Genomic DNA, 12111 nt, shown 5'->3' on the forward strand with positions numbered 1-12111 from the left:
GATTAAGTGTAATAGGTAAATAGATTGCTGTGGAAAGAGACATATTTATGTTCATCCTGTGTGTAACAAACACATTTGTGTAAAAATTGTGTACCTTCTGTTTACTATGGGTTTAGAGTTGTTTAAAAATCACATGACCGTTTTAGATAAATCTTAATGTAAGAACCAGTATTTTATCTTGGAAATATTTTAAATTGGATTGGATTTGAACAGACAAAGTTCTATATAAAGACATTGCTTTCAAATCATATTATGCAACTGCCACTGGTTTTGCTTGCCTCTTTCAGCAGTAGGAAATAACTCCAAGACGTTAGGTGTGCAGCCCTGTATAGTTTTTGCAGGAAGCTTTCTATAATTCTTCCCCTACACCCACAGACAAATGTCCAACTCTCATCAGGTCTGGGGCTTCAAAAAGGAAGACTTTGTTTTTAATGCCCCTTTGCTCCCAGGACTGCCCTCAACCTTTTTTCTTATATCTGGAGAAAGAAGTTATTCCTGCCTGGATAGCTCATGCTGCTTTAATCCAAAAATACCCTGAAAATAGAACTTCAAGCAAGAGCTTGATTATATGCTGTTGTCTGGGCTGCCCAGCAGTTGCTTATTGGGAGTCAAGAAAATGTAATGAAGCTATATTCCCCTCACATTCAGAAAGCTTGGGAAATTGCTCTGTGTGTTGCATAAAAGAATCTTGATATCTTGTGCTCTTGAAGCCCATAAATGCCTATGGTCATCCAGAGGCTTTTTGACTGGGAAAAGTGCTAAGTTTTAGGGAGACAGAGCCATTTTCATATCAAAGCTGTTAGAAATTTTCAGATGTCTGGGTGGCTTCAGTCCATAGTATGTAGAAACCTTTAGAAGTATGCTGAGCTATCTGAGCTCTTCGAAGAGTGGTGCTTCTGGCAACTGTGGTGCTTTTAACAGTACAAGCTTAGTTAGAAATAAGATTGTGTTCTCCTCAGGGAAGAAAAAAAAATACTTCTTTGAAATACATTCCAGTTTATTTGGTGTAGTGTCAATTTAAGACTCCCTGCTTCAGCACTTTGGCTTTTCCTTGCTTCAACTGTAGGAACCCCTTTGTCTACTCTGGCATATATTTTCTTGTGGTTTTTGATGCATGTTTGCAGGTTAAGCATTCCTGATTCTTGTTTGTTTCTGCTTCTTTTCTAGTCACCTCTTTATTTGGCAGGCTCACAATGCACTGTTTATTATTTGCTGTTTGTTGAAAGTATTCATCAGTCGAATGTCAGAAGAGGAGCTGCAACTTCATTTTACTTACGAAGAGAAAACACCTGGCTCATATGGTAGGTATACACTATTGCTAGTGAAACAAATATCCCACAAGAAGCAAAAAAGTTGTGATGGTTGTAGATGCGGCACTTAGGCACGTGGTTTAGTGGTGGACATGGCAGTGTGAAGTTAATGCTTGGACTTGATGATCTTCAGGGTCTCTTCCAACCCAAATGACTCCATGTTTTGTTTAGACAAAGAATCTCAAACTTTGCTTTAAAAGTAGAAAATAAGTAGCAGTGAGGTTATATACAACATATTTACTGTTCAGGACAACCTGTGAGATTGAAAGTATGTAGTCAATAGTAAAACTAATTTCTTTTGGAGTCTGAAGTAATTTGATATAAACCATCTTCCTTTGTATGATATGTGTCAAAGAGAACACCTTCAAATTGTGATGAGAGCTTTTAATAGCATTGACTGTTATCTTCAGTTACTATATTAAAGCAAGTGAAGTGTGGAAGAACAATCAAAAGCATCTGCCTGTGGATTTCCCTCAGCAGTCTGCCCAGCACAAATGTGTGTTGAGAATGCCTAATAGCTGCTTGCTCACTGAATAGTGAAAACTGTTCCTTAAAATCTGTTTAACTCCCTGGCACCCGCCATTGCTCCAGGGAAAACAGACTTCTGGTGCCAAAAGATTGTGCTACATGTTGAAATGGTTTAATGTATTTTAAACTGTGATGAGTAATCTCCAGGAATGAATCAGCGAACTGATGCGTTAGAAAATTTACACCTGCTTGTAATAAGCTATTACTACAGACTGCCTATGGGTTTATACTTGTTTTAAAAGAATTGCCCACGTCTTGCTTCAGTGGTATATTATAGCACAGTGGAATAGATGGAAAAGCTAAGACATTTTGTTAGCTTGAACCCCTGCGATCTTCATTCCTTGCGCTGGGAGCTCCTTGCAGAATGGTACAAAAAGTGATTTTTGTCACTGAGGTAGATCCACGCTTATACCATGTCTAGTAGCACTTGACTGTAATTCACAGTGACATTTATTAGCGATAATTTTGTGCATATTGATGGCAAATGCACTTGGCAATTATCTTTGAGCAGATTGTTTGCTGGATGTTCTTGATTAGGGAGGTAATTGTGTGTGGTCTGCTGGTGAGAGCAAGGGGTGGGGACAGGAAACAAGGTCCTCCTTGGCCCTCCCTGCTCAGCTGTGGCTCCAGCCTGCTGCTGCTTTTGACTCGGGTTTCCGATTGGAGGTGGTTTTTGTGACCTTCCTCAAGGCACTGAGGTTCATAATGTGTTGTGCTTACATAGCTGTCATTTATGGTTCCTAATGCATCTTCACAGAGGTTTTTTTTTTTAAATATGTATAGAGTGTGGTAATAAGGTGAATGACTTTCTATGGCTTTTATTCTTAACTACAGGAAAAGCAAAGTATCATTAATGGAGTGTTATAAACTGCTGTTTTGTTGGGTCCTATTAAAGTCAGCAGAAAAAATTGGGTTTTTGTTTATATTTTTATAGTTGAGTCAAGTGTAGCTCTCATTTTTATTTTTTATTCCTTGGAAACTATAACATGCCTTGTTATTGTGAAGCTTACACAGACTGTTATGAAAATTTTACATACTGAACACTATCTTTGGTGAACATCCTTTTTAAAAATTTAAGTTGTTCTTAGTTGTCCTTGCTCTCTTTTCATTTACCAGAGCCTGATGTTATTTTTCTGTTCTTCAGTGGGAAGCATGATAAAACAAACCCTATAAAATACATTATTATGTTAATTATATAAAGTAAATAAAATATCCACATAGATAAAAGCCTTAATACAGTGTCTGAATTTTGAAGTACTGTTTGCTTATTTTCTTAATGGCTGGTGAGTAGTTCTTGGAAAGAACAGTACAACTAGCCAACACCACAAACAACCTCTCTCTCCTATGATCCATTTTTGTATGCCTTCTTCAGTCTAAAAGCCTTCTGAGAAGAGGTAACTGTTCTTTTCAGGATCATCTTAAAACTTCTTTGGAAATCACTGTGTTTGTTTCCTTGTTTATGAGCATCACATTTTGTTTGTGTGTGGGTTTGTTTTTTTTTTTTCCTTCTATTCAAAGAATATATCCTAGTACCATGTTCTCTGAGTTTAAATACAGTGCCTGGGCTCTCAAAGGGTGTAACTGCAGTGTCAGCACATCAGGCTGCTCATACTGCGGTCAGTCAGAGCATCAGGACCTGCTGTGCAGTATTTGAGATGTTGGGCAGAGGTTTACAGTGTGTGATAATAATGATGTATCGAAAAATATCCTTGCCACTGTCTACTTAGCAATAGGTCTTGTATTTTGATAGGTTATATATGACATAGCCACTTGTTTTGTTAGCATTTTTTATAACGGTTTTATCTGGAAGAAAGCTCCTCCCAGATTTTGCAATTCATGTGCTTTCATTTTTTCTGAATGTATAATTTGTGCTTTTCCCTGCTAGACTGTTTTAAGCTCAGAAGAAAGCTATGCAATTGCGCTTTGTGTCATAAAATGTGATTATTGAGGTTTTTCATTTTGCAAAAAGTTTGAGTGCATGGATGTGTTGTAGCCTACCATTATAAAGTTGTACTGAATAAATTGCACAGTATTGATTCACTGATAACAGCATTATTTATTGATTTCCTTCAAAAATAGTCAGACCATTAATACGAATTTCTTCCTTTTGACAGTTTTCAGACGGTTCTTTAGCCCAGGAAGTACAAACTTTGCTTCTTCATCCATAATTGGGAATTTGTGTATAACTTTGGAGGATACTGCACAGTTTTTATTGTAGGAAAATACTTACAGAGACTTAAACCATATACTTTAGATTCAGCTAAAAAATCCTGATATTAATAAATCTTGAACTGGATTCAGCATATGCTTCTCTGAAGCTGAAGTTAATCCTACACAGATTGTTCATTTTTTGATGAGGCTTCCACTATCTATATCCCATAATTTCTGCATGGTCTTTAACTGTATTGTCATTCAGATGTGTAAGAGAGCATATGCTGGGTGTTGCACTATAAATCAAGCTGTCAATTGATTTAACCTACTGCATGACTTGTAGTAGGAAACGTTTATTCGAAACGTTTATTCATTATAGAGAAGTTGTTATCACAAGGCTGCTAAGAACTGTATTTGGTGTATTACAGCAAAAAAGAGGACATAGAGGAAGGAATAAATAGCAATACATTTACTGCAACCCTTAAATGATTTTATGAGTGTTCAGCTATCATATAAAGGAAGTGAGGGGTGGCAGTTAGTTTATGTACGCATTATTAGCTCTCTAAGTGAAAGTTGGGAGCTTTTGAGAGTCCTCAGAGCTGAAGATCAAACCACAGAGCCCAAAGAAGCATTAAGTCTGCTGGTTGTATAATGAATTGAATGGGTGAGGCTTTAGGTACTGTTTTACAAGTAATGAATTACTTCATTACCGATGTCCAGGTTCTATCCTATCTGTAGGAGCAACACATCAGAAAAACAAGGTGGCATCAAAGGTGAGGCTGTATCTTGCTATGCCTGAATATCTTACTAACATCAGACACATCCAGCTGCTACAACAGCTCAGATCAGGTTGTGATGGCATAGTAGTTAAGTTCTGGAGAAGAAAGACTGTTTTGCTGCCTATGATGGACCCTGTATCATGGCCAAGGACGGAGCTGGCTTGGTTTTACTAGAAGTGGAGTCTCTGACGTATATTTTTCTCTGCATAGACCATTTTGCCTATGTAGGATCTGCTAAACCAGTGTCTGTAATGTGAGTAGCTTTGAAAAAGTTAAAAAAAAAAAATTATTTATGAAAAAGAAACCAAACCAAACAAACCCCACCAAAAAGCCCAAAAAACCCCACAATGCAAGTAATACATGTTTGAGGACTTAAATATGGCTGATGAAAAACAATGCCACATCTAACCGGACTTTTAAAATTCTGTGTGTGTTTGCTATTACTTCTGCAGTGTGATAGGGTTTAGAAGATGCACCTAATTCTCTGCAAGTCTGCTCTAATCTTATCTGGATGGATTCACCCTTTACATACTTTCCCCAAGGCTTTACATGTGTCTTTGATCCAAGTATGTGATCTATTAATGTGAATGAGTATTGTGTGTATTGTCTTTATCCTGCTATTGAAAAAGGCATTGTTTATGAAAACACATAGTGTTCCATGTTTATAGCTCTCTCTCACGTTACGGATTTGGCATGCATCCGCCTCATTGTCTTGGCAAGACAAGAATTAAACAAGAATGCGTGTGCCCCAATGGGGAAAAGGATACATTAATTATTGTAGCTGAATGACATTGATTACAGCAATTAAACTTTTTTTTTTTTTTAAAAAAGAACACCCTAGTTTGAGAACATAGCATGAAAGCCTGACATCTTCCATTACGTGATTGTGCTAACCCAATATTTTCATGATTTATTTTTAATATAGTCTGGGGGACAAAGCCCTCTGAATATTCAAATAATGTAATTCAGATGAGTTGTGTATATATCATGGTGGAAGAAACAATATTCTTAAAAGGCATTTTCTACTTTTTTAATCTTTTTCCTCTCTCCTCCTCCCTTTGCTCAATTGTCAAGAGAAGAAATTAGGTACCTTTTGGGAACTAGATAGCAGTCTTGCTCTGTAAGTATTTTCTGGATTCAGAAAACCTTAGGAAACTGTCACGTTCAAGTTACTTTAGAATACATTATCTGGGCTTCATTATTGGCTGTGGTTTCTGTCTAAGGTTAAATAGTCTTAGCAGTTCCCATTTTTTACTAACAGGAGCTACATTGTGTTGCTCATGGGGGATTCTATATAAAGGAAACCATGTTTCCGTGATAAAAAACTGATTTCCTTTAGAATGTGCAGTTCACTAGGTGACAATTTTTAATGTGTTTTTAATAAACTGATCGTGGAAAGAAATAATTTTGCTTTATTGTGAATATTCCCTCTGGTGTGCTTCTTAAAATTGAGTCCTGGATTTAAGAACAAACTTGGGTTAAACAGAGTAGCATGGCCATAACCTGGCTATAATGTTGTGTTTATTGCAAGACGTATTTATTTGAAAATACAAAATAAACAAGCATTTGGGCAATCATGCTGCAAAGCTGTAATGCCTGTCAGGTAATGCATAGGGAAAAACTATGCCTGCTCTTAAGCCATTCAGCACTATAAAATCCTACACTTCTTTGTACTGTAGGTTTCTCTTCATAATTTTATTTTGAAAGCAGAAAAAATCCTGATTAGCCAAGAGATTTATCTTCTGTTTTTTTAGTATTACGACAGCTTCAAATGGTTTAATAAGCTTTTTCCTCAGTAAGGCTTGCAAGTCTTTACAGTTGGTTTTAAAAATTGCAGTGCTAATATAAAATACCACCAGTTTTATTGCTTAGAATAGTTGCATTTTAAAAATAATTCTTAATCATCCCATGCATTTTGGCACATTGTGCATGAGTAGAGAATAATTTCTGCTCACTTAAAATGAACTTTGGAAATTAATGAATCCTTACTTGTCACTGAAATCTGTAAAACCTCTTCAATAGATAAATGTGTAGTTGTGAAAAAATAGTGTGCTGATTTAATTGCTTAAGAGCAGTGGTGATGTGAAAGTTAAGCTGCATTGATTTGACATGACAATTTAGATTATTGTTTAGTGTATGCTAAACAAATGAGACTGTGTTTTCTGTCTCTCCCTGCTTACTCTTCATTTGGGATTAAAAATGGGTGGTGGGCAGATATGCAGAGTGCCAGGAATTTTGAGAGGAGACTTGAACTGTGGACCAGTGAGAAGTCACTAGTGATCAGTTCAACTGTTAGTAATAATGCCGTTTAATGTGACCTTAAGTAAGTAGTAAGTTAAGGCTTGATATGCTTACTATTAGCATAGTCCTACAATACCAACATCTCATCTAATTTATCCAATTGTTATTAGTTATTTATTTTATATGTATAAGGGTAAGCATCACCATTTTATCTGGTGATAATCCCACGTGCTTTCTATTTCAGAAAAGAATACCATCTCCTTAAACAGGTAGAATTTCTCTTCTGGTGTTTGTTCCTTAATTAAAATATTGATCATCTGGATCTATGTGTTTAAATCTTTGCTTTCTTTTGGTATTTGAAAAATCCAGAAAGCCTTTGGTATGCTTCTTTTCAGGAACAGAGTGTGAAGACCTCATAGAGGAGTTGCTGTGTTGCCTCATCCAGCTCATCGTTGAAATTCCCCTCTTGTAAGTTTGATTTGTTTGCCCCCCTTTTTTTTTTTGCTCTTGGCCTCTTTCTCTGAATTGAGCATTTGAGAGAATATAAAACTTGAGTGATGGGGTTATAATGTTTAAATACTTGCATTAGAATGCATCATGTGATGGTGCAGTACAGATAATGATAACCTGCTGCCATTACCAGCCTTGAATATTCCGTTGGAAGAAGTACCTGATGAGCATCTCACACCCGGTTCAAACCATCAACAGAAGTTATTCTGTTTTATTTTGTAGAAGTGTTGATGTTTGTTTCAGGTACCTCTGTCAGCACACAGAGAGTTACAGATAACTTTTGGCTGGAAATGGTTGTGCTAATTTTACAGGGAAAGGTACACTGGAGGTGTCACTTCATCTCTGGGGGATGCAGCAAGGTGCAAATAAAAGTTCCTCTCTTGCAGTCATGTGGGTTTTTGAACTGCATGTGTATTAAGTAAGTCATATGATTTATTTAATACTAATTTATGAAATACTAGTGAATTGATGTCTGGAGAAGAGAAATGAGTAAGTGGAACGTTTCTGTAGGTCTCCAGATTTGTTTACATGGCTTTCTTTAATACATCTGCTGTATTTATGTTGATTCCACATGTCATTGGGATATGTGTCATGAAACGTATTTCAGTATTATATAAAGGAGAACTTACTTTGTTCTTTGGAAATAAAACTATTTTTCCACACCTGTCCTGATAAGTTTTAACTTCTTTTTTCCCAAGATCAACTTTAGCAAAGGTGGTGTTAGCAGTATCTTTTGTATTAAATTGCATGGTAGTCTGTGCCTAAAATGTTGTGCCCTTATTAAAGCATCACAGCTTTGAAAGAGTTTCAGATTATCTATTTTAGTGTAGTATATAGCTCTGCCGATGCTTTAGTTTTTGTACTTCAGATTGTTCTTTTGGTTGGAAAGCTGACAAAGATGCAATAGTTTTTGAAACATTGCTCTCATTAAATACAACTCTGTCAACATTACATGAGGTTTTGTGTAGGTAGTGTGTAATGAATTAGTGATTAAATGATTTAGAGTGTCATTCTGCAAAGCTTGTCAGGACTTCCTGGAACAGATACACTTTTTGTTTGGAGCAGATTAGAGGAAGTACAAAGTGGTGAAAGGACTGCGATATATGGACAAGTTCATAAATCCTACAGGGTTTTATTTTTCTTTCTTGGAAGTCACAATGTGTGTGTGGAGTCCAATATAATTTATTTTGTCTTTCTGGCAGAAAAAGTTTTACAGGCATGATTGTTCTTAACCCTTTTCAACAACTGAACCTGTCAGCATCTCTATTTCTGTGTGAATGTGGCTGCTCAGAATGGAAGTAGCTGTTGAAAGCACTTAGTTCACTATATAATATAGTGATAATAATGGCTTATTAAAAAAAAAAAAAAGAATTTAGAAAGCCTGTCTGTAATATTTAATGTTTGGCTATATGAAAACATACTCACTTTTCATAAAAGATATATGTGGCAGGTGGTTGGTTGGGGTTTTTTTTTGGTCAAATAAGTTTTCATAGCTAATTTTTTTCTAAAATAACATGCTACTGAATTGTTAGTGAGATAATAACAGTTAGAAAAGTGTATATTATTGTCTTGTTTACCAGTATAATATGTTTAACAGTGTGATAATGCCTTAACTAACAATTTTATCCCCATATTGTCAAAGGGGAAAAAAAGTAGGGAATAGGAGATACGAAAAACTTGCTTTCTCTAATATACAATGCAACTCAATTCTTCATAAAGATGTTACGAGGCTGAGACATTTTTGCTTACTGTAATAATAATTTTTTTTAGGAGACCGATCAGGATTATTTTAGTAAAAAGCTTACTTTTTACTTGCCTCCCTGTTCCTGATCAGATTTACACTATACATTCTTTCCCTACTTTGTATCAAGGGAGTAGTTAATTTCTGTCTTTAGTTGGAATAAATAAAAAAAAAATAATAGAAGCCTAGTATGTGAATTTTGGAAAGGAATAGATTGAGTGGAATATGTGAAATATTCAAACTTGTAATGACTTCTGTAACAGGATTTAGGATTACTTGCTAGAGAATAGGCAGCTCTGACAGTTTACAGTGGCACCGCTAACAGAGTTCTGTCTATAAAGCTGCTGTTAGAGATAAATTTTTATTGTGACAGACCATTAAAATCTCTGCTGAGTCTGTCTTTGAAGCATCATTGAAAATAGCAAAGTTTTTGTTAGGAGCATTCAATAGCCTTAACAGAGGACTGTCACAATTAGTGTGTCCCTTGGGTTCTGTAGATGAAGTTTTGTGAAGGAGTGGATACAGCTGGCAGCTGCTGTCTAAATATATTGCTTCTCTATACCCCAGTTTAAGCTTCTTTTGTTCTCCTTCACTGAAATACTAAGATTATTTTTAAAGCATGGAAGACCAATTCCATGTCCGGAATGCAGGAGCAGAGGTAGCTGTGCAACAGTCCTGCTTTCTTTGCTTTTGAAATTGTTCTAAATGTCATGTCAGGTGCTTTCTGGTGGAAGCAGTATGCTTCAGGTTTACTATAGTTCTACCCCCCTCCTCCCTATATATGTAATTTCTGATGTGCTGTCTTAATGTTTTTGTGGGTTTTTTTTGTTGTTGTTTCGGGGTGGGTTTTTTTGTTTTGTTTTGCTTTTTGTGTGTTTTGTGGTTTTTTTTTTTTTTTTTTTTTTTTTTGAAAAAGTGTTACTGAAAAGTGGACAGCATTGTCAGATGATGCTGTGTAGATATGGAGTAGTGAGAAGTTTGTGATTGTAACATAGATCCTATTCTTCACTGTTGAGTATCACGTTGTGAAGATGTATATGTTAGATGGCAGGTATTGTTGGGAGGAGAGCATAGGATACCTGCGTGTGTGGTGTTTTGCAAGCAGGTATGTAATCTTAACCCGTGTTCCAGACTGAACAAAAGCAAGTATAAGAGTTTGGGCTTGGCAGGGGCACCAAGTTCATGAAGGCTCAAGTCTTTCCTGAGCACGGGCAGAGCTTGCTCACCTCTGAGCTTGCTCTGCTAGAAGCCTTGGAAGAATGAGCTCGTGTCTGCCTCCAGAATAACCTGCAGACATACTCAGAAAAGGCAGGTGGACAGTCTAGCTCGAAGTTCATAATGAAAGTGTGTGAGATGGGGAAGACGACAAATGATAAGTCTGTACCCCAACTCTCCGCATCCCTTACTATGAAATATAACCAAAGAACCAAAATGTGTTCATTTTTTTGGGGAAAGGCTGCAGAGATGTACAGCAAAGCGTATCTAGGAGTGTCTCAGAATTGCCTATGATGAATTTAGGAAACTATTTTGCAAACTCAGTATATATCAGGAAAGGCAAATGTGCTCGCAGCTAGTTACACTCAGCATAGCTAAACCTGTAGTAGGGTGTAGTAGGGACCATGGGACTCTGCAGCATTGTAGCTCTGTGTCTGAGAGTTAATAAAAAGATCTTGAATTACCCTTTTGAAAAAACAGGCTCTGCTGCATTGTACAGAATGCCAAGAAAAAGGTTTCACGTTTAATTTTAAGATATTTGATAGAAACTACAGCATTATTGCTTTTCAAGAATTAGACTTGTGCAGTCCCTTGTAACACTTGTGTTACAGTATGTTGATGTTTGATTTATGGCTCCCTTGGGTATGATATGGATACTCTGCTTTTTCTTTGGTTTTGTTAATGTTAGCACTCAAGAGTGTACTTTAATGATTAAAACTGCATAGTCAGCAAAAAGATGCAACTTCAGTATTTAATTATATGACTTTTATGTAGAAACTGTTGCTAACATTTTGATGCAAGATAGAGCTCCTGAAGCTTTAAATTATAAAGGCTTCTTTCAGCAGCTTGTTAAGAGCTGGTAAACATAACTGAACATCTGGTTGTTATCAGTACATTTTCACTTCATTAAAAACTATAAATGCATATGGAGGAAAAATGAAATACCGAGATCAGGTTACATCACTGTTAAGTAGTGCCCTGTGGTACCAGTAGAAGTTAGTTGATATTTCTATTACATTCCATTATTTTCTGTAGTTACAATTGTTTTGGGTGGAAATTCTAGTTACTTTCAAATTTAAATGTTAACAATGTTATGATTCATTTAAGGATGCTCGCTACATTTCCTGTGAGCTTAAAAGTCAGATGTAGGAGGAAGAAGGGCGATATAATTTATTATAAAGGTCTCCAAAATCATTGCAGTGTGGGAATGATGCCATGCACAAATGATGAGAAATGTTAGGCTTTTTTCCTTGCTAATTGTGATCAGTCAAGAGGTTAAAACCTGTTTTCTCTCCTATTTCAGGAGTGCCATATTTTAATTTTTTTGTTACTTTCAAAACAATAGGTCAGAAGAGTGCTTTTTTAAAAAAGGACTATTCAAGAAACTTTTATCGAAGTTGTAGTAGCTCCAGTATTTGAAGAGCTGTTTGACTTCGGCATTTTTGTCAGCTCTATGTAATCGTCAAAAGGAAACTTCCATCTGTTAAAACTTGGTTGAAGCTAGCAAAAATATCCAAACTGAAAGAGATTTGTATTGCTTCACTTTGAAGAGCTTCAAAGTTTAAGACTATTGTGCTCTGTGTAGGAGGGACCTGATGAATATATAGGGAGTTTTATTTGCTGCTGTACCATGTAG

General features: G+C 36.2%; 1 protein-coding gene across 3 annotated transcripts in view; it reads left to right on the forward strand.

Annotated features, from left to right (window-relative positions):
• The window catches only part of DYM (dymeclin), a 222122-nt gene that overhangs the window by 24899 nt on the left and 185112 nt on the right, over positions 1-12111 (forward strand). For all 3 annotated transcript variants that reach the window (XM_042804566.1, XM_042804565.1, XM_033011164.2), the window contains exons 5-6: positions 1168-1301; positions 7405-7477. In XM_042804566.1, the coding sequence (XP_042660500.1) occupies positions 1168-1301; positions 7405-7477 (207 nt within the window). The remainder of the gene's footprint in view (positions 1-1167; positions 1302-7404; positions 7478-12111) is intronic.

Source organism: Tyto alba, unplaced genomic scaffold (genome assembly GCF_018691265.1).
Source record: "Tyto alba isolate M040663 unplaced genomic scaffold, T.alba_DEE_v4.0 Super-Scaffold_42, whole genome shotgun sequence".
NCBI classification, from domain to species: domain Eukaryota; kingdom Metazoa; phylum Chordata; class Aves; order Strigiformes; family Tytonidae; genus Tyto; species Tyto alba.